This window comes from Talpa europaea (genome assembly GCF_964194135.1).
Source record: "Talpa europaea genome assembly, chromosome: 9".
In the NCBI taxonomy this organism is placed as follows: Eukaryota; Metazoa; Chordata; class Mammalia; order Eulipotyphla; family Talpidae; genus Talpa; species Talpa europaea.
Window position 1 is genome coordinate 20,063,188 of NC_140076.1, and position 23,365 is coordinate 20,086,552.

General features: G+C 46.2%; 1 protein-coding gene across 1 annotated transcript in view; it reads right to left on the minus strand.

Annotated features, from left to right (window-relative positions):
* Positions 1-23,365, minus strand: part of CSMD2 (CUB and Sushi multiple domains 2) — a gene marked incomplete at both ends in the record, with an annotated part of 507,564 nt that overhangs the window by 451,326 nt on the left and 32,873 nt on the right. The window contains 1 exon segment of the mRNA XM_084243387.1: positions 871-1,087. Coding sequence (XP_084099513.1) covers positions 871-1,087 — 217 coding nt within the window.

A 23,365-nucleotide genomic window follows, 5' to 3' on the forward strand; every position in this document is an offset into this window, starting at 1 on the left:
TGATGGGATGTGAACCCTCCCCCTTGGGAAGCAGTTCAGGGATACAGGAAAATAGCCTCCATCCCTACTATTTTCTCTTCCACCAACAGGGATGGGATTTGAGAGTGTGGGAACTTCCTCAAATTACCAATTCTACACCAACAGCCAAGGCCACACCGATGCAAGCCAGGCAATCCCAGCCAAGTTCAACAGTCCCCCTTAGCCACAGGGGAGACGTACGTCTGAAACCACAGAGACTTTCGGAAGCCCACATGTACTGTTTCTTCCCAGGAACACAAACCCATGGTAAAGTTTAATTTATAAGTTAGGCACAGCAACAATAAAATACAATTATAACAAATCCTGTAATAAAAGTCATATGAATGTCCTCTCCCTTGCTATCAAAATATCTCATGGTACAAAATATTATCAGACCAGACTTGCAAAAAGCAAAACTGCAGAGAAGGGGGTCTACTCTATTGAATCGAGTTCAGGGTGCAAGACATAGCAACACATACTTGGTTTCAGAGGGAAAAAAATATATTGCTATGGATGCAAAGAACATCCACCAAGGTGTACACATTCACACACATATGACTGTAAAATCAGTTTCCATAGAAAGACTATAACCTTGCAAGTCTTCTAGTGAGACCTCTTCACCAATCCTGCCCCTTGGGTACTTCTATGCAGGAGAGAGCATCTCCTGTATAGAAAGGGGTTGGGGAATATACAGACAGTGCAGGAGCTGTCCTCATCCCCTGACCTCCCGAAAACAGAGTCTCTGCTGATGACTGAACCTTTCACCCAAGTGGGTTCTTCCCCTCAGGGAGCATGGCTCAAGACCCCACTGTTTGTCATGAAGAGCTAAGGGAAGAGGGAGGCGGGAGGTACCTGGTTCTCAGGTTCTCTGGCTGGGGCGGGCCATCAAACACCGACAGAACGTCAAAGTCCTCTTCCAGGGCGAACGACTGGAACACGAGCTGGATCCTGTGCTGGTCCTCCGCCATGATGGTCCATGTGCAGTTGGCATAATTGGGGTAGCCATATGGGAACCCTGGGCTCTCCACTGTCCCATTGGGACCCTGTAGTTGGAACGTGCAGTTCTGGCCTGGGAGAGAGAAAGGGAGCAGTTAAGTGCAACCAGAGAACTCGCAGGAGCTTCCAGAGTGACAGGAGCAATGTGCTGGAGATCATGAGCCCAGTTTTCCTAGGACAGCCCACAGGTCAGCCCTGCTTAGACAGAGAAGTCTGGTGACTAGCACAGACCATGAGGTGGCCCGCGGGTGCCCCATCTAGGTGATGCCAGTGCCTCATGATCTCAGGCCACTCGAGGTTCAGAGAGTTTGAAATGAAAGTCCACTAGGCCAGGCCGTGCTCAGGCTTCCCTGCACAGTGAATGCCAGACCACGGCTCCACAGCCTCCCCACTGTCTGCAGCCTCCAGGCTCACTCCCGGCCTCTCCCCTTCAGGGAAATAAAAGCCATCCGTGGGGATTCCCTTGTCACCCCATTTCCAAACCTATCAATCTGCCCCACACTATCTTCCTTCCTCCTACAGAGGAACAGCCCTCCTCTGACCTCAGCACCAGGCTTCCCCGTGCCCTCTGAACCCCACCCTCCCAGTCTTCTAGAGCTGTTCGTGCTTCTCTCATATATGTTAAACTTGGTCAGTTGCTCCTCTCCACTGGAAACTTTCCTTTAGAGTGTGCCCAAACTCTGTTTCTAAGAAAACAATTCCTGCTCCCCCCATCTCCCTCCAGCCTTGTTTCTCTCTCTCTCTTGCCAAACTTGTAGAAAACACAATCTGTCCATCCTCTCTGTCTCCATCTCCTTCCCGCTTACTCTCCAGCCCTGGGAGCTCTGCCTCCTGGTCCAACTGATCGACCCAGATGGGTTTACTCAGGTGGGTCCAGAAGGTTCTTTCCAGTCTCCCTCTAACAGGCCCCTCTGACATCTGCCTGCCCAGGACACTCCCCTGGGCAGAGCATGTTGGCATCACTGTGCCCACAGAGTGCCCCGGTGCTGGGCTGAAATGTGGGCTCTGCTCCATGCACCTGGGCAGGTGGTCTCGCTGGATACCTGGTGACACCAGGTCACTGCCGCTCACTCAGGGACCACACTTGCTGCAGTGTGTCCTCAGGCTTCCCTCTGCCCGACCACCGGCTCCATCCCTCTCACCACCCCCTCCCACTGCTCAGTGTCCCGCCACAGCCCATCTTCTCCAGGCTTGAGGTCTGTGCACTTGCGCACTGGTGACTCCAACCTCCCAGTCCAGGCCAGGTCAGAGCCCCTCTGGGCTCCAGATCTGACCTCTCCTTTGAGGTGCCCACCCACGCTGTCCTGACACCTTCTCCACCGCCAGCCTATCACCCTATCTCCATGTCCACCTCCTCCCTCTCCACAGCATTCTCGCCCTTGGATAGCCATAATAACCGAACTGATGAACGGCCTTTCCCCAGGTCTCTGCCAACACTGCAGCTGGAAGCGTGTTTTCAAACAGAAATCTGATCGGATCCTCTCCCCTTCCTCCTCCTATACCAAAGTTGCAAAGGCTCCTCATTGCTCTTCAACCAGGAGAAGGCACTTGTAGACATAGGAAGGCTGCTGCATGGCTGGGCATGGCCCTTAGTGACCTCCCAGCTTCTGCTACCAGTTTTCCAAATCACACTTCCTTCTCAGACTTCTGGAGCTGCCAAACTCTTACTGCACAGCCACGAGACCTTTGCACATGCTGTTCTCTCTACTTAGAACACTCTCCCCTCCTTCCTGGCTTATTTACCTTTCAGATCTCAGTTAAGCATCCTTCCTTGACATAACCTCTCCTTGGTGGTGCTTATCAGAGAAGTAAGTTCCATGATTCCGTGTAATTAGTTCATAAGTACCTGTCTTCTTGCCAGGTTTTTAGCTCCATGAAAAGACAGATCATATGTGAGTTTTCTTATCTTTGAATATACACCCAAAGTTCATTTCAAAGCACATGGTAAGTTCTTCATGGCAATACATTGCTTGTATTTAGCGAGGCTATTTGGTTAGATGCTCTTCTAAGAACTTTACATATATTGACTTGCTTAAGCCTCACAAAAGTCCTACAAGGTAGATATTAGTAATATCACTCTCCATTTTACAGATGAACTAAAGCAAAGAGGAACTGAGGAATGGGCCCCAAGTCATACCATGACTCACAGATGGTATTGAAATGATAAGCATTTCACTCCAGATCCATCTTCTTAACTATGGTGCTGATGAATTAACTCACCACTAGTTTCTTTTAAAGTCCACTTTAGGGAATAATTGACAAAGGCAGTTTATTTCTACACTGACTTTAATATTGAGAAATATCTTCATACAAAGGATCCCATTACAGGAGAAAAAAAGTGAAGGTCTTCTGAATCAATGCTAAATAGGCATTTAATAAAATTAGACACGTAACCCTGATTAAAATAAGCAGGTGGGACTAGGAAAAAGAATATTTCCTTACCATGATAAAGCATCCACTCTAGAATAATATTCTCCATCCTACTTATGGTGAAACACCTGATTAAGATCAGGAACAAGATAGAGATGCTACTAACACCTCTGGGATTTCACGCCTTATTGGAAGAGCTAACCCATGTGGCACACGAAAGGGAAATGAGAAAGAAGCAAGGAAAACTATGGTTTGCAGATGATATATTAATATACCCTGGAAGCCCAGGAGAATCAATTATAAAGCTATTAGGACTAATAAGAAATTTCATTAAAATAGCCAAATGCAAAATAAATATACAGTATCAGTAGCATTTCCGTATGCTGGTGACAGAGGCAAGTATCAAGAAAAAAGGTCTTGTTTATGATAACTACAAAATGCATATAATAAATAGAAATGAACTTAATAAGACACAGATAGGCACAGTCTGAAAATAACTTTTCGAGAGGGATACAAAATTTGAATAATTGGAGAGACATAATATAATCTGGAGTGGAAAAACTAACTAGTGGAAGGTTAATTTATAACATTAACCTTCTGAAAAGTTATTGAAAAGTTAATTTATAAGCTTAATGCAATTCTGATCAAAAGCTCAATGACCTGTTTTAAATTTAGTAAAATGATACTAAGTTTAACTGGAAAAATAAGCACAGTCATGGACAATGTGCTTTTTTTTTTTTTTTAAGGAAGTGAATGGACTGGTCTCAGCCCGCAAGATTCCAAATAATAATTGTGGATAATAATTATGAAAATAGTGTGGAAATGTCCCAGAGTGGACAGGCAGGACAGGAAACGGTATGGCGAGAACAGCCTTAACACACAAAAACTGGAGAGACATCTGAACAACATGTTATAATCAAAGAGAAGGAAAATATCTCTGTTGTTGGGTCAACTAATTAACTGTTTGGGGAAAGAACTGAGTTATCTTCCCAAATCACCATATACCAAAATAAATCCCAGATGGAGTAGATTGGGAAGTTAAAAAAAAAAAAAAAATAACCAAAAGGTAATTAGAGGGAAATATAAGCAAATAATGATCTGAGTGTAATTTTCTGAACATTAAATCTATGGCAGCTACTACAGGTTAATCATTTTATATAAAAAGTAGGTGTATGTCTGGAATAAAAACAAAATCAAAAGGTATTAGGTAGAAAAGTAATATTAATATAGAAAGGAGTGTTACTGATAGGAAAACAACAAACATTACCATTGAAAAATTGGACAGCATCTTGAAAAATTTCACTAAAGAAGACACAAGAGGCCCTGAGAACAGAAAATTATTCAACCACAATGAAGTACAGCTTCTCTCCACAACTTTCACAGGAGCCTCCTAGTGCACTTCCCTGGACTTCCTCTCACTGGTGCTGGCAACAGATCTACTCAGGCACATGTCTTTAAACCCTGTCTGGCCATGTCACTCATTTGTTCATTCATTCATTCATTCATTCATTCATTCGTTTTCCAGGTCAGACTCCATGATGGACCAAGGGGCTCTGACCACAGACTAGACATGAGCAAATCCATCCGCCTGAAGGGACCATGCTAAGGGGGGCACAGTGACTACAGAGTCCAGACACTCAAGGCCACACCTGAAGGGCCACCCTCGTCTGTGTACTGGACGAGCACTGACGCCAACATTCCCCACCAAACCCAGCTCCTCAGCATCAACTCAGCTGCTGCTCAGCTCAGAACTGCACAGGTCTGCAGCTCCTGATTCAAAATCAGGGTGCGAGCAGCATCTCCTCCTGTGCAGAAAGAGGTGAAGGGGCCCCTGGGAACACTTTCCATTCAGAGGGACAAGGCAGATAGGGGGTGGAGCGGGCAGGCAGATGGTGAGGGGGAACCAGAGGGCAAAGGTGACTCAATGTGTTGAGCACACAGAGAAGCTAAGCTGAGGGTCATGGATGAGGTCACTCAGTTTGATACCTAAGGGATCCCTCTGGAACCAAGAAAGCTGAGAACAGAAGCTTTGTCCTGGTTCCTGCTGCATCCCCAGTGCCTAGAATTCAATAATATTCACTGAATGGACACCTGAATCATAGCAAAGTCAGGGAGCGGATGGCGAGGTGGACAATGTGAAATATTGTAATAAGTAAAGGCAAAATTGGCTGATGAGAAGGTGGAGGCCTTGTAGTTTAAAGAATAATTTTATATCTGCTCCTCATTTTAGAAAATACAGGCATAAATAAAAAAAGAGGAAACAGTATAACCTCACCTGCCTTCCAGAGCCAACCACTATTATTATGTTCATTAATTCTTTCTAGATTACTCCACGCATATTTCACATTGTTGTGGCAATACTGTATATATAATTTTGTGTGTTCCTTTCTCAGAAACCTGTTGGTAAGTCTTAAATTACAAAAGGCAATGCGCATGCACTTACCACAGGCAGAGATATGCAGATGTGCAACACAAAAATAGATAAAGCTGTCTCAAGTCTCTCTCCCTTCCATCCAATCCCAAGTCACCAAAGGGAATGGGCAGGTACATGTGCCTCTCCAACCTTCCCCCTCTCACGCAAACAAATAGGTAACATTCCCAGAGAATTTTTATTGTTATGATTTTGCCTTAAAAATAAGATGGTAGTTTAGTTCATTTCTCTCCAACCTGCTTTCTCACTTAACAATGCATCAGGGACACCTTCCAGGTCAGTAGATACATATCTAACTTATTTTTTATATAAATGTGTAATATTCCATGGCGTGGATGTGTCTCAATTTATTCAACCACTCCCCCGTGGATGGCCATTCAGGTCATTTCTCAGTTTTCTTTTGCAACAATTCAGCAAACATTATAACATGAGCTTTTCCCCAAGATATTGAATCTGTTCATAAACAGCATTTTAAATGGAAACACTGCATCCCAGGTTGTGGTTATACTAGAATTTACTCAACCATTCTCCTATTGTCAAACATTTAAATTGTTTCTGGATATAGAGATAGATTTTTTTTTTTTTTACACTAAACCTAGACACTTTGTGTCTGGTAATAGAACGGTGGTCAGTGTGGTGGAAAATGCTTTTCCACAGCCAGAACCCCAAAACAAGCATCCATTTATGGGGTATTGCATCCAGCTCAATGTCGGGGTAGGGGTAAGAAGTGGGGCACAGGATAGTCCCTATTGTGGAGGCACTGTGGGAAATGATGAGGAAGGGCTAGAAGCCTGGCTCGTATGGACATTTCCTTGAAATCAAATGTATGTTAGGGAAGAGAGTAAGTTATAACCAGAGCAGCCACTCCAGACCCAAGCACCTTCAGGGTAGGGGTGTGAGGAGGGTTAACTACCCTCTAAGCCCATGAAAATGCTGAGTTTCTTCCAAGCAAAAGGCTACCTGTTCTTCACGCCCAGGGCCTCACCTGCTGTCTGTCAGACAGGCTGTTGTTGCTCCCCACTCTCCTGAGAGCACTTTGCATCTCTTTCCCAATACCTGGGGGTGCTCTGCCTTCTCTCATCTTGCCTTCAGCCTCTAGCCCAATAGCTACCAAGCCTGTCCAGGACACATTTCAGGGCCTAGAACAATCCAGAACTAGAATCTGCGGCATTGACACATTTGTTCTAGTACGATTTCCTTAGGACAGACTCCCCAAAATGCAGGTCCCTACAACAAAGGGTCTGAACACTGAAGCTCTAGCTCTGGGGCACCCAGTGCTCCCCGGAATATGTGCCCGTGGCAGGTTGGCAGCCCCAGGAGGAAGCGCCTCTCCCGGCTCACTGCATTCATCTCACTGAAAGGTTTGCCTACTTGACAAGTACAAAATACTGTCATTTACAAACTTTTCCTAATAATTTTACTTCCTCCTTTTGCGAACTTCCTGATGAAATCTTTGGCTCGTTTTTTTCTGGGTGTTTATTTTTTTCCTAGTGATCTATATCCTCTCTGAGGCCGACATGCTATCGATACATACAAGTTTAGGAGTTATTTTGGCCTTTTAATTTTACTGTTTGACATACTGAGGTTTCCAAACTTTGTGTACTTAAATCTTCTGTATGTTCCTACCATTTTTCTTAACAATTTGTACTCTTTACGGACTCAGAATTTTAATCTTTTGTCATAGTTGTTGCAAATACTGTTTCTACCTGGGTGTGCGCTTTTATCTTTAGATTTTTCAGGTAGATTAAAATGTTCAGTCTTCACAGGCAGTCACATGTACCTCTTTTTCTTAGCAGTATCTTTCTTTTTTTGAGAAGTCAGTAAGACTTCTCTCTGGCGTCCCACCTCACTTAACATAAAAGCCAAAGTTCTAGCTGAGGGCCTCCCCAGTGGCGCAGAGGTTGAGCGCTGGGCTGCGAAGCTGCCCGCAGCCTCTGCAGCGCCGGTTCGATCCCCGGCTGCTCCCCAGCCACTGGAGAGGATCCCACATAGCGCGCAGACCTCTCCTTCCACCCGCTGCTCCCCTCAGCAGTGTACTTCGGTCCTTCTGCCTGCTCTGCTCCCCACCCTGGCTCTGGTGAATTCTCTCACCTTCCGTGCTTCTGACTGTACCCAGTGCATGTATAAATAAAAAAATAAAAATAAAAACAAAGTTCTAGCTGAGCCTGAAAAGCCCAATATGAGTGGACCCCTGCCCTCTCCCCTCATCCCTGTGACCAGCCACGATGCCTCCTCCAGGTCCCTAAAGCCATCAAAGGCCCACCTCCAGAACTTGCATTTGCTGGACCTCCAGTCCAGAAAGCTCTTCCCCCAGTAATTGTGTGTCCAACCCCTCACTTCCTTCAGTCTCCAAATATCCCCTCCTCAGACTCATCCAGACCTCCCTCCTCTCAAACCAGGAACTCAGACCCCTGCTCCATGGATCTCCAGCTCTTACCTCCCGACATGTTGTGGTGGCACCAGGCACAGGGCGAGAAGGTAGGTGTAGGGTAAAGAAAATGTCAGGCTTTTCTGCCCTTCCACCATCAGGATAGATGATGGATCCTTGTCCTGAATGCATGCCTGATGGCGGGCACCTGGAATAGGGTGTGGGCATAGGTAGATGGGATTCAGCTGAGCTAAGACTGTGCTTTTAAGGGCGGCGTCACAGGGGGACGCCAGCAGCAGCAGCAGCAGCAGCAGCCCCAGCCAGCAGCAGCAGAACCTGAAGGAGAAGCCGAAGCAGAAGCAGAGAACGCCATAGCGCCCAGATAGAGTGAAGACTTGCTGGGGGCTGGGAGGCCTGCCAGCCTCCCAGTCCCCCAGCCAGCACCCCTGCCTGCCATATGCCTGGTGAACCCCAAATAAAAAACCTGCAAAACTACTGAGGACTCTGACTCCTCCTTTACCCGGTCTGCATGGGATCAGAAAACCTGCACTGTGCCCAGTCCTGCCCTTACAATTGGCGTAGTCGGCAGGATCCATGCAGATGGGTATTGGAGTCCTCCGAAGACCTGGAGGGACTAAGAACAGACCGTTTGCCTGTGACGACGCTGGAGGCGCCAGGGCGGCACAGAAGATGGATACGGTCCGGGAGCTGCAGGACGGGACCTGGCATGAAGGAGACGCCCAAGAGGACCAGCCAACGACACCGGAAAGGACCAGCCAATGACCCCTGAGGCAGCAGGCCGTTGCTGACGCAGGGAGAGGCCAATGGACTTGAACTGATGGACTGATGGACTGACATTCCCGCCAGAAGGCGGAGGACCTTGCAGGTTGATATGTTTTGGGACCCTGGGGGTGGAACAGTTTTGTTTGTAAACCCCAAGAGATGGGAATGTGGGGGTGGCCAGTGGGCCTAGATGGCCAAAAGCAGCCTGTGCATGCCCAGCAGGCAGGTGGAGGAGAAAAGCCAACTAAGTAGGCAAAAGCTGGTACTGATGCTAAGTTGAGAAGCCCTAAGCGGCTGTTAAGCAGCCTGGGTATGCTGAAGAACTGTGAGTCTCGTAAAATCACCTGTGGGTGATGCCCTGCTCATTCTTGAGTGAGGGTGAGGAGCTGAGGAACCTGTCCTTGGGGGATGGGTGGGGAACGTGGCTTGGGGTGGAGCCCAAGCCAAATGTAGAGTTTGGATCCCCAACCCATGTGCTTGTGCGGTGGGTTGGCCTGAATGCAGGGGTCTGCGAGTCGCATGGGTGGCCATGAAGGCCGAGTGTTGGAGCGACTGCAGACAGAAACCCTGAGGGTTGGCGATTACCCCCAACAGAATAAAATTGCCAATCCCAGAGCTAGTGCATCCTGGGGGTGGATGCTGTGTGTGCCTTGTAGCCGAGACTACAGCCAGAGAAGCCCAGGAAGCCTGACGGCTCCTGGTGTGATATAGTAGATGCCGTGAGTGATTCCCCTCCCTCATATGAGCAGTGCCTTCGGCAGCAGATTTGGTGGCTCATCTCCTGGTACCAATAATTGTCTTTTGCTACTAGGTTGGTGCCCTGCCTGGACTTATTTGTGTTCTGTTGTATTTTGTTGTGATGTATTTGCTTTTGTGGGCCATGGCTGCATTGTCTGTTTGATAAGAAAATTGTATATATATAGACTGTATGGCAGAAAACCCTGAGGGGGTGGACTGTAGGGTAAAGAAAATGTCAGGCTTTTCTGCCCTTCCGCCATCAGGATAGATGATGGATCCTTGTCCTGAATGCATGCCTGATGGCGGGCACCTGGAATAGGGTGTGGGCATAGGTAGATGGGATTCAGCTGAGCTAAGACTGTTCTTTTAAGGGCGGCGTCACAGGGGGACGCCAGCAGCAGCAGCAGCAGCAGCAGCCCCAGCCAGCAGCAGCAGAACCTGAAGGAGAAGCCGAAGCAGAAGCAGAGAACGCCATAGCGCCCAGATAGAGTGAAGACTTGCTGGGGGCTGGGAGGCCTGCCAGCCTCCCAGTCCCCCAGCCAGCACCCCTGCCTGCCATATGCCTGGTGAACCCCAAATAAAAAACCTGCAAAACTACTGAGGACTCTGACTCCTCCTTTACCTGGTCTCCATGGGATCAGAAAACCTGCACTGTGCCCAGTCCTGCCCTTACAGTAGGCTTGCAGGGAGGCTGGGCATGTGGGGGCAGACGATCTCCCAGTCCCTGTGATCTCCATCATGTCGCCATCTCTCCCCCAGGTGTCTGCACTAAGAGGCACACATGCCCCGTGCTCACTGGCTCCTGGCCCAGGTGACCATAATTACAGGCACACACACCCTGTGCTCACGCTCCTCAGCCCCGGGTGTCTGTGGGTGCCCCGTGCTCGCACTCCCAAGCGCTTTTTTGTACCAACACAATATCACGGGTCGGCAATGAAACCCAGGAGGAAAGCAAGGCTGTGGGTAGTGGCTGTAGGGCTATAGCATTGGGAAGGAGGAAAAACGCCTGACTTACTCCACTTCCCTACACATGCCCCCCCGCCCCTCCCCCCATGAGAGCAGGGGTACAGCTCTACTTTCCGCTAGCTCCGGCTCCCAGGCCTGTACCTGGAGAATGGCAGAAGCTTGCATGAGAGCTGCGGTTCAAATGAATTCATGGAGTCAAGACCCACCCAGCTGGCTCTGCTTGGAATGTTCTCTCTAGCTAACCAGCCAACTCCAGGATCTTTAAGATTGGTTGGCCGCCTCCAGAAAGCCTTCCTGGACCAGCCCTGGAGACAAGAACAAGCCTCTTCCTTGGCTTGCTATGAATGTCATGACCTCCACTGTGGCCCTGTATATCTTTAGCAGCCTCTCTACCAATCTCAATTCCTTGAGATTTTACTTACACTTTTATCTCCAGTACCTCACTCAGTGCTTGCCCATGCGGTGCATATTTTTGGAATAAATGGATGAGCAAAAGGAACGAATCTTTTCATAAAGCTCAGTGTAGGGGCCGGAAGGCCACAGTGCAGGTTTCTATGACTGGAGCAGATGGGGTAAAGGAGGAGTGAGTTCTGGGAGCCCTCGGTAGCTTTTTTCAGGGTTTTATTGGGATTTTACCAGGTATAATGGCAGGCAGGTGTGCTGGCAGGCCTCCAGTCCCCCAGCAAGTCTTCACTTTTTCTGGGCTCTCTGGCATTCTCTTGTGGTCTCTGCCTCTTTTGCTCTGCTGTTCCTCTGGCATCCCCGTGGCGCTGCCCTTATGAGCCCAGACTCTCAGCCCAGGTGTATCCACCTACATAGGGCCACACCCTGCTCCAGGTGCCCGCCATCAGGCATGCATTTAGGACCGCAGGGTTCCATCATCAATCCTAATGGCAGAAGGGCAGAAAAGCCTGATAACCATTTATTTACCCTACACTCAGGTAACATCCACAAGTTTCATAAGTCTGTGTGTTTATAGTTTATTCTGGAAATGGCTTAATGAAAACGTTAAAGACTTGGGTTTTGGAAACAAAAAGCCTTGGGTTCAAATTTCAATGCTGTGACTGAATACTTTGTGTTATTTTGTGTAAAACTTTTAAACCTTAGTTTCAACATCTTTAAAGTTAATGCTCACTTCTAAGATGGTTGTGCAGATTAATGTGATATTATTATCTGGCAAATTGCTAAACGTTGAGTACAGTATCTGACATAACTAAAATGATCGATAAATACCAGTTAATCTTTCAGTAAAGATTTGTACTTTATATAGTTCCAGTCATATCTTGCTAAGGTTATTCCCAACATTTTATGCACTTTTTGTTGCTCTAGTGAATGTCATTTTTCCCATTATTTTTTTCTAGCTGTTTATTGCAGTTATACAGAAAACCTATTGATTTTTATATATTCATCTTGCAACCAACTGGGTTTCTGAACTCTTATTAATTCTAAAGATTTCTCAGTTGATTCCCTTGGGTGTTTTAGGTACACAATCATGTTGTCCACAAATAATGATAATTTTGAGGAGATAACTCTTTTGAGAAGTTTGGCAGGAAAATTCAATTCAATCCTGTAAATATTTATTGACTGCTAAGGTCAATTTTGGACAAATTTAGCTGGAGATGCCAGTGGGACATCCAGATGGAGATGGCCAGAAGGCAATTAGGGTTGGAGACTGGAATTTAGGAGCGTACTCCGGGCAGGTGACAGGGATTTGTCAACGTCATGCAATTAATGAAGCTGACCTAAAGGAAACACAGAGGAGAGCTGCAGATGTGGGTTAATCATCACGCCCACTGACGTCTCACCTGCCACACTGAGAGCCTTCTGCACCTCGAGACTATGATGGGGTCTGACCGTCTCTATGCACGCCTTCTGGCAGCGGCGCCTTATCCAGACAGATGGGAGAAGCAGGAATCTGATAATCTCTTCATTCCTCTGCAATCAGCCCTTAGAAGCAGACCAGAGGCCAAGGTCGCAGAGACGCTGGCACCAAGGCTCATCTCAGCCCCTCTCCCCTGTACATGGTGCTTCAATCTCACCAAACAGCTTGTCAGCTCCCAATAGCCCTTTCAGGCATTTACAATACGATGCTTGATTCCTTTTCTGGAGTGCCCTTCCGCTGCCTCGTAAACCCTATACACTGTGCCAGAGTCACATAACACCTCCTCCGAGAAGGCTTCCCTGGTTTCCCAGACAATTACTGTGTGTGTGTGTTCTCTCTCTCTCTCTCTCTCTCTCTCTCTCTCTCTCTCTCACACCCCTTTTTGCTCACAACAACAGCCATACAAATTACCTGCCACTCTTCCTTAAAAATCCTCCAATGGCTCCTCTGGGAAAAACCCCAGATCTGAAATTTGGTGCACCCCAGCCCACCCCTCCCCTATTCCAGGCTCCCCTTCTTGCCACCCTTGCCCTTAAACAACACTCCAGCTGTAGCGGCAGGATGGGACAGAGCAGGATTTCTATGATTCGAGCAGACGGGGAAGGAGGAGTCCTAGGAGCCCTCAGTGGCTTTTTCAGGCTTTTATTGGGATTTACCAGGTACATGGCAGGCAGGGATGCCAGGGGTCCAGGGGCAGGGAGGCTGGCAGGCCACCCAGCCCCCAGCAAATCTTCACTTTTTCTGGGCTCTCTCGCTTCTGGTTCTTCTGCTCCTTTTGCTCTGCTGTTCCACTCTGCTCTTTTGCTGGCGTCCCTGTGACACTGCCCTTATAAGCCCAGTCTCAGCCCAGGTGTCCCACTTACATATGCCCACACCCTACTCTAGGTGTCCGCCATCAGGCATGCATTCAGACCGCATATCCATCATCAATCCGAATGGTGGGAGGGCAGAAAAGCCTGATATTTTTACTTACCCTACACCAGCCCAAGCCAAACTCCATCCAGCTCTTAATGCTCCACACTCATGTGATCACTCTGAGTCTCCAAACTTGCTGTTCCCTCTGACTGAGGCTTCCTTTCCCCATCTCCAAGACTCACCAACTCTATTCCTCTTCAGGTCCTAGTTCAAACCTCACTGCCCTTGGGAGGCTTGACCCACCACAAAGCTAAGGAGAATGAAGGTGTACTGTGCTCACCCCAGCACGCGCCCAAGCACACACCCTGCTGTGAGTCCACAGAGAGCCCCAAGTTTCCAGCATCATGCACAACGTGTGTCAGGCACTCTTCAGCATCTGTGTTCCCTGACAGGTGTGATTCCATGGGGCAGAGGCCATGCTCTGTCACAGTCACACCATCCCCAGCACCCAGCATGTTGCCCAGACAACAGGTGCCCAGCAGAGAGTTGGAGAGTGGCTGCACCCCTACTTGGTGTGCATCCTACTGAACTGCGGACCCCGAGCTACTCCAGAGTCATAGTCCCCTCCGTGATCCAGTGCCAAGGCCAAGGCTGGCAGACACTGCAGATGTGCATTAAGTGATGGGTGAGAGAATTATCACAGTTGTTTCTAATGAACTTGTGCATTGATTTTTTTTTTTTTCGCTAGAGGTCTTCACAATCAGAAAAATGTCCCTTAACGTGCTATAGTCTTGTCCAGGGCTTCTCAGCCTCGACACTATTGACATTTTAGTGGATAATTCTTTGTTGTTGGGCTGTCCTGTGCACATAGGCCATTTAGCAGCATCCTGGGCCTCTACCCAATGAATGCCAAGTAACACCTCCCAATCGTAGTGATCAGAATGTCTAAACACAGTTCTGAGAATCCCAAAGTGGGAAAAATCTCTCCTAGTTGAAAATTATTGGTCTACTTCTTAACCATTTTGGAGTTCCTAATGAAAGCTACAAAAAAAAAAAAAATCTCTAGAATAATATATTGGGTTGTCGGAAAAGTCAGGACATATTTTTTCTGTTTTTCAATGAAAAAATATGTCTTGACTTTTCTAACAACCCAATACATGGAGCTCTAGTCTCTCACCTTTTCATTCATTTCAGGGGATTCACAGATCAAAAAAGCCTATCCAGGGACCTCCTAGGCCAGAGGCTTTTCATATCTGCTGGGTCATGGCCCCCTCAGAGAGCCTCCAATGTTTTAAATGCATAAAGCAAAAATACATAGAATTACAAAGGAAACCAATTATATTGATGCTAGTTTTCCAAACATTTTGAAAATTTGTCACCTAGGTACTTCTTTACTAAAGCATATCTAATAAGATCTAGCAATGGGCCTGATAAATACGGTAGTTGGATGCATAGATGCTATTTCTAGACAGCTGCAACAACTGTAATGGATCATGCAGGGCAGTGGGGAGAGAAGATTGTGGATTGTGGCCCATGCCCTCGAGGACTTCACAGTGGAGCGCAAGGACAGACTGAAAGAGCCCATATTACTGCATCTCCACTTGACAAGTGGTTCCGGAGACTCTGCTGGATCCCAGGGAAACAGAGAGAACACACACAAACTGTTGTTTTCATGCAGGTCCAAGACGGAAACCAACATTTACCATATCCCCCACCACCACTATTTCCCCAATGCAATGACTCTTAGAAATGTCTTTATGTCCTCTCTCCTTACTACCACACAGGTGAAGAAAACTCCTCAAGGTTCAAGAGAAGGTTCAAGGTCAAACAGCTAGCAGTGGAACAACTAGGATTCAAACCCAGATCTGTGCAAAAGCAAAGCTCAGCCCCCTCCCACTGCCACAGCAAGGATTCCATACATCTTGGACACAATTCTAAAGCTATGATTCCATTTCCACTATGAACCCAGCACCAGGGCTGGGGTGTGGGATTTATTGAAAAGAGCTAGTGCCACTGCTGTGCCTCAGGAACCTGGAAATAAAACAGGGTCTCCTTCCTCCCCGCACGCTGAGGCTGCATGCAGCAAAGGCACAGAGCATGGACAAGGGTACAAGACAACAAGCCTGTCCCTGGACAACCACCAACTGCTCATGGGGATAATCCCACACCGCTCAGTGTCCTAATTCTAACTCCAGGCTCTCTGATTCTCCGGGACATGCTTAACACAGAAGCTACCACTGTGGCCCAAATATGATTGTCCCTGCCTGGCAATACAGAGGCAGCTCGTTTGTCATCATTTGAGCCAACACCAGCCAGGGGTTGTTTATTATGTTGACAGGGAATCCTGGACCAGCAGATGTATCTCTGCATTGCTGATGGCAGAATTTCTCACTCATCAGGTTGTGCCATGTTCCTGGATCAGCACTGAAAGAAGGGACAAGTGTGTCCGGGGACAGGTGCCTCTGTCAAGCTGGTCCTGCTCCTGCAGAGTCTTGCATAGCCACACAGGGAGGTGTCACTGAATTCTCCCCAGCCTGAGCTGAGGCTTTTGTTCAGGGAACAGTGGCTGAGCAGGGGAGCTGACACACAAAAGTTCAGGTTTTAACAAATGCTAGAGTCATTCATTTACTCATTTAAGAAATAGTATTAAGCACTCACTGTGTCCCAGGCACCAACCCGGCCCTCATGGTGCCTGGTGTAACAATAATAGATGATGAAACACTTTTCCCTGTGCCAAATGCTGTCTTTACACTTTACACTGTATATCTGTAACACATGCCACCATTAAAACTGTATTAGATAGGCACTGTCATGATTCCCATCTTACAGATAAGAAAACCAAGTCTCAGGAAGACTAAGTAACTGCCTGAAATCAGATGGTTGATAAATGGGGGAGCAGAACATAACCCTAGGCAATCAGAGGACAATTCCTGTCTTCTTAACTACTATGCCGCGGATGAAGGGATGTAGTTAGATGCTTATGGCCGGTGTAATAAGCCATGTCTCTTTCCAGAACACTGTCACAGGCAGGGCATGTTACCTTGAGGAGATTTTTCCTCACCTGCCAATAATCTCAGCTCAAACTCCTAGGTTTTTGAACTTGGAGGCTGAGTCCCCTATGTGAGGCTCAGCATGGCAGTAAAAAGGGAGCCCGTATGGGGAATTTAGTGGACATTGGACTTCCCAGGAGAATAAATAAGTAACTTGGGAAACAGGAGTGAATTGTCCAAAGTATGTAAAACCCAAGCTTATGTCTCTGTCTCTCCCACCGGTCTGAGCACCTCACAAGTGCAAGGATCACATCTGAGTCACTATTAAATCCCCAGCACGGGGTTTGGCATTTCACAGACACTCAGTTAATATTTGTTGAGTAAATAGATTAATATATCTGGTTGTCATCTGTGCCATTTCTTTTTCTCTTTCTTTTTATTTGCTTCTTTATCCATCAAAAGCTTCTGGCTGCTGTTTTGTCTAATACACATACCCATATTGGAACCAGCCTTGTTCCCAAGGGACACAGGCAACTTTAAGTCATTTGTCCTTATGTGACCCACATCTGAAAAGTAATAAAAAATGGAAAAAACAAAACAAAAACATGCTACAGAGTATATAATCAGAAAACCCTTGTGCTTAACTCTGCTTTGTCGCTTAGTAGCAAAGGATACTGTGAATTCTTTAGTCTCAAAAGGCCTCTGCTCCTCCTCTGTAATTACAAGAACACCCCATAGCTGGCCTGAACCAACTGATCTCCCAAGGAAATGCTGACTAGGTGGTGGCCAGAAGAAAAGAACTCTGTCCATGGTCCTGAACCGTTAATGTCTTCAGAGACTGTCATTTCTTCTGACCCTAGCCAACTAGGGATGCCTGTGCAAACTTACCCAGGATTTCTGCACGAGATGAAAAAGAAAAGGCAGTTTGTGAAATGAGGAAACAGGGAGAAAGAAAGAGCTGGGGAGAGAGTGGCAGCGAGGGCAGAGGGCACTGGAGCTCCACTCAGGGTCCTGAGTGCTAGAGACAACAGCCTCCAGCCTTGGACAAAACCAGAGGCCCCGGTAGAGGTGGTTTACCCCAGGAGGGAGAAGGAGGTAGACCCTTAGGAGTGGGTTATTGAAATGTTCTTGGCATTTTATCCTCAGCAGCCAGTGAGGATGAGTACAACTGGTAGGGCGCTTGCTCTCAAGATAAAGGGTGGGCAGATTTGAGGTAACAGTAAAAGACAAAATCAGACACCTTGAAAACCAGAGTTTGCAAGGTTGTGACATGTAGTCACTAGCAATTTGGGCAGTCTCTTCTTCCTCCACAGATGGCCTCCACCCCTCCCATAACATCAGACTGGACAAATGCTGGAGATCTAATGGCTCATCCATGGTGACTTCCACAGCAGCCACAGGCTGAGTTCATCCAGGCTTTTCTTTAAATTAGGCTTTCTAATTTTAAAAAGGTCATCTGAAATTTCACTTTGTTTATCCCACTCTTCAACAGATGTGCCACTCTTTTCACAGGCTAAGGAAAGGCCTTTGTGTTTTGATGCCCCCAAAACTGCACATTTGAATTTTAAAATTGTTCCTGTCAAAAGGAAGAACTAAACTCAGGCCCTTCTGTGCAAGCAAATTAGTGATGAGGTCGATCCTGGTCTGATCCAGCTTAGACCAGCCTACATGCCAGCAAGGACCTAGTCACTTGACTAGTATTCACTGTACTTCTATACGAGGCATGGGACAGACACCATCTCTGCACATGGGGCTTGCATCTCATGCCCCCTCCAGCCCCCCAAGCTTGCTTTCCTCTGGTTCCTCTCACTCCCATCATGGTCTTGCCTCAGGGTCTTTGCACTTGCTTTACCCTCTTCTTGCCAAGTTCTTTCCCTCAGATAAGGCAAACTCCTCTTCCTTTAAGTCTTTACTCCATATTGCTTTCTCAATAAGATTCACCCCTACTACTTTTTGTAAAACCTGCCCCCCAATTCCATCCCTGACACCTCTAATCTCCCCTATTTGCTTTATGCTTTCTTTTTTCCGTACCATGTATCACTCTAAAGCACTCTCTGTAATTTACATATATTTAATGTTTATTGTCTGTTTCCACCTGCTAGAACATACACTTCTTTAAGAGTAAGGTCTTCATATATTCATTCATATGTCCCAAATGCCAGGAACTGTGCACACAGCAGGCACTCATATTTTTATTGATTGAATGAACAAAGAAAATCCAGTGCACTTGCAAATGCACAACTCATGTGGACCCAACTCCCCAAACTCCTAGGAAGTTAAACTAGTTGGTGTGGCTATGTCTCAAAGTAATTTGGGATAGAAGAATCCCACAGATCCAGTCCAAGTGGAATAAGAGCTGGGGAAAGAGAATCTCGGGTGCCATACCCCACTACTTTAATGGCCACACCCCTCACCTCCACAGACTGAGCTCCCTGAGGGCAGAGAGCATGTTCACCAACACGCTAAATCATGAGTACATCTTTGAGAGCCCAGCACAGGGCTGATGTCAGTAGCAGCTGAGGAAGGAAATGCCAGTAGCACAAGGTTGGAGGAAGTTCAGCCATCGTGTATCCAGCACTGTGTGTCAGCATGGTGCAGAGCTCCTACACTGGCGTTCCCTTTTTCAAAACTCACAACATCCAGAGAGACAGGTATTCTTTTTGACTGTTTAACAAATGAGCTTTAGGCTAAGGAACCCACCCAAGTTCACACAGAAATAACAGATGGCCAAGCTGAGGTGCAAACACCCAAGACTGAGATCTGAATGTATGTACTCTACCATTGTATGGGAGGAAGGGAGGGAGGAAGAAGGAACAGAAAGGGAAAAGAGAGGAGAATGAGGGTAGGGCTTGGTGATCTCACAGAGCTGCCCAGAGCTAGGGAGCTTTTCCTCATGGCTGGACATGACTCTATCACAGCCCAGTCCTCCCGCTCCCCAGAGGAGACAGAGAGATGGCATTTCTTGTCCTACAAGAGACTTTATTTTTGTTTTGTTTTTTAGATTTATTTATTTATTTGTTTGTTTGTTTGTTTGTTTATTTATTTATTTATACAAGCACTGGGTACAGTCAGAGTGTGGGAGGGTGAGAGAATTCACCAGAGCCAGAGCAGGGAGCAGAGCAGGCAGAAGGACCGAAGTACACTGCTGAGGGGAGCAGTGGGCGGCAGGAGAGGTCTGCGCGCCATGCGGGACCCACTTTCGGTGGTCGGGGAGCAGCTGGGGATCGAACCGGCGCTGCAGAGGCTGCGGGCAGCTTCACAATCCAGCGCTCAACCGCTGCGCCACCGGGGAGGCCCAAGAGACTTTATTTTAATTAATTCTCTTAAAGCCCTTCTCTCTCTCTCTCTCTCTCTCTCTCTCTCTCTCTCTCTCTCTCTCTCTCTTTCTCTCTCCCCCTTCTTTTCCCTCCCACCCTCTCTCAGCTTGAATGAACTGAGGGAAAAATATATTTGAGTGGGTGAAAATATAATCTAAAAATTGTGTCAAGGAGTAGCAAAGAAATATATTTCCTCTTAAAATCTCTATAAAAGGAAATCATCGCAGCCCCACACTGTCCCTCCTTGCAAACTTGCCGGCCATGATGAACAAAGTGGTTAGACTAGGCACGGAGGGGCACCTGTTTAGAACCTGCCCAGTGACCTCAGACTTCTGCTTCGAAGACAATCATGCCCACTTCCCCAGACACTCAGCGCTGGCCTTAGTGGCCTTGCCTCTCTCTTGCTTCCTCCAACCAGTCAGCACCAGCACCAGACTGTACACCCTTTATTTATTGTCCTGGTAGCCTCCTCACTGCAGCAGAGATGCTCAGTCTGTGAGGTCACTCAAAGGCTTCCCAGGGCTGGCACATGGGTCCTGGAGACCTTAGGGGCTCCCTTCTCCTGTGGATACACCAAAACAGTGTCACCCACAAGAGACTGGACAGGAATTCCCAGGGCTGTCTGCTGGGTGGCTTTGAGAAAAATAACTATAGTGGAATGAATGAATGAATGAATGAACCTTCCAGTGAGGAAATCTATAAAGAAGAAAGTCTAGGACGGGCCTTTAGAATCTGGTTGGTCCCAATGCTGGGAATTTATGGCAGGAAACACATGGGTTTAAGAAGTGTCATGAAGCAATGGAAAGAACAGAATTCAAGAAAATTCAACAAATATTTACCAGAGCCTCCTGCAAAATAGTCTGAACCTTCCTCTTATGGTTGAGGGGAGCTAGCAAGAGAATATACAGCAGAGAAGAGCAGGGAACTCACAGAAAGAAGATAAAAGAGGGTGATATGGAACCCAGCTTCATCCCCCACTACTGTAAACTAATCTCTGCCTCTGGCTGGGCCACCTCTTAGCTTAGGTCTTTTAGGTTAGACCAGGAAACCTGTTCTATCCCTCATTCCTTATACACTCCTGGTGATACTGCCCATGTAAATTCCTAAGGTACAAACTTCTTCCTTCTCCTTGGGCCTCCCAAGAGGGAAGTATGCTCTAGTCATGCCAATTAGTAGATGTCACATCTACTGAGGTGCAGAATGGGGACCCAGAGCCTCTGATTCTTGACAGATAGCACATCCTAGCAAAACATGTCTGTCCCTGAAATGTCTAAGAGCCCTTCTTCACTGGCAACATGGAAACATGCAGGCCACATTAGAGTGGACAAAACTGGAACACACATGCATTCAATCATCACAAGCCCCACGGTCACTTTTTGGACTGGAGAGAGTTTATCATGGTCCATCAAAGCTTTCACAGGTATGAGACCCTGGCCTGATACCAGTGGTCTCTGCTGAGGGTTGGTGGGGAAGAATGCTTCCATGAGGTGCCATTCAAAAGGGGCTTGGGAGTGACATCGTCATGATGGGGAAACAGGAATCCTCAGACTTTGTTTCCCCACAGAAACACCGACTTCATAATATATGTCTTTGCAAGAACTCCAGAAACCAGTTACGAAAGTCACAGTACTCTAGGAAAGCTTAAAATCAGTAACAGTCATGTTAAAACAGATGTGAAAAGCCATTTTACAGTAACTACAATAGCTCTTCCCCAAACCAGCACAGCTCAAAATGAGTGGGAGGAACAGTCCAACTAGAGACTTCTCCCTTGGGTTTTTCTTCCCTTGGGAAGGAAAAATAGAGGAGTACAAGTCTGATGTTCCAGCTTTTCAGGGAACTGGCCAAGGGACAGCTCCTGTCATGCCTGTCTTGCAATGGAAATGAAGAACCAGCATATTTTGGATATCTGGGAGCAACCAAAAAAAAAGAGCTTGGGATGGTGGCAGCCTCAGAGAACACACAGGGTCATAGACAGACAGAAGAGGGGGAAGAAACTACAAGGTATTAAAAAGAAAATGGCAAGCCACTGGAATTGGGAAACTATATGCACACACCCGAAGAAAACACATCCCTGGAAAAGGTTTAAAGATGGGGTAAGTCTAGATCTGGTACCTCTAACGAGACTAATTGGTGAAAGTCTTGTTCTGCATGAAGTTAGTCCATAATTACAAGGAGAAGTAGCCATGTACAAATCACTGAAACAAAATGGGAAGGCACATGGAGAAAAAAGGAAACATGGCCCATTCAAGGTAAAAAATAAATCTCCAGAAACTGGCCCTAAGGAAATGGAAATTCATAACAAACTGACAAAGCATTCCAAATAATCATCTTAAAGAAATTCATTGCATTACAAGAGAACACAGATAGGTAATGAAATAAAATCAGGAAAATGGTGCATGAGTAAAATGAAAATAGCAACAAAGAGACTGAAATCACAGAAAATAGCCAAGCAGAAATGTTGGAGCCAAATAATACAATAATTGAACTTAAAAATGTATCAGAGGAGTTTAACAGCAAAATTAATGAAAGAGAAGAATTAGTGAACCCAAAGACAGGTCATTTGCAATTATCCAGAGGGTCAGAAAAGAAAAAAAGAGTGAAAAGAGCCCAAGGGACACTGTTTAGCAGACAGACATATGCACGAGTCTCAGAAAGAGAGTAGGGAGAAAGAAGAAGAAAGTGTATTTGAAGAAATAATCAAAAACTCCCCCAAGTCTAAGGAAAGAAAATAATATCCAATTTAAGAAACTCAAAAGATGCCAACTATATGGAACACAAAGAGGACTACAATGAGACACCTTAATCAACCTGTCAGAAGTTAAATGAAAGAATCTTATTAGCAACAAGAAAAAGTGACTTATCCTATACAAAAGAGCTCTCGTGAGATTATTAGTGGTTTTCTCAGCAGAAACATTGCAGGCCAGGGAGAGGGAAGACATATTCCAAATGCAAACAAAAACAAGAACAAAAAAACAAAAACAAAGAAAGAATACTATATCCAGCAAAACTGTCCATCAAAAATAAAAAAGAAATAAAAATCATCCCAGATAATCACAAGCTGAAGATGTTCATCACTAGACCTGCCTTAGAAGAAATGCTAAAGGGTCCCCATAAGATGAAACACATTACAAAGAAACCCAAAAGCAAAAAAAAAATAAAAAGCTCTCTGGTGAAGTTAAACAGATAGGAAATAAAGAATCCTATGATGTGGTAATGGTGGTAATACTGGTATAAAACTTAAAAGATAAATGTATTAAAATAACTCATTATAAAACTATGTTAATAGATACAAAGTGTAAATCAGTGTAAACTGTGACTGATAATGTAAGGGAGACAGGTAAAGAAGTACAGATTTTTATGCGATTGAAGTTGAGATGTTATCAGTTTAAAATATGTTGTTTTAAACATAAGATATTTTCTGTAATCCTCATGGTAACTATCTGTTGAAGATCCACAGAAGATAAGAAGAGTGAAAGCATGTCACTACAAAAATAAGCCAACAACTCATGATGCGGGAAAGCAACAAGACAGAAAAGGTCAAAATAACTATAAAATATACAGAAAACAACTAACAAATGGCAACAGACAGTCCTTCTCTAACAGCAATTACTTTAATTATAAATGAACTAGCACTGAACTTCCCAGTCAAAA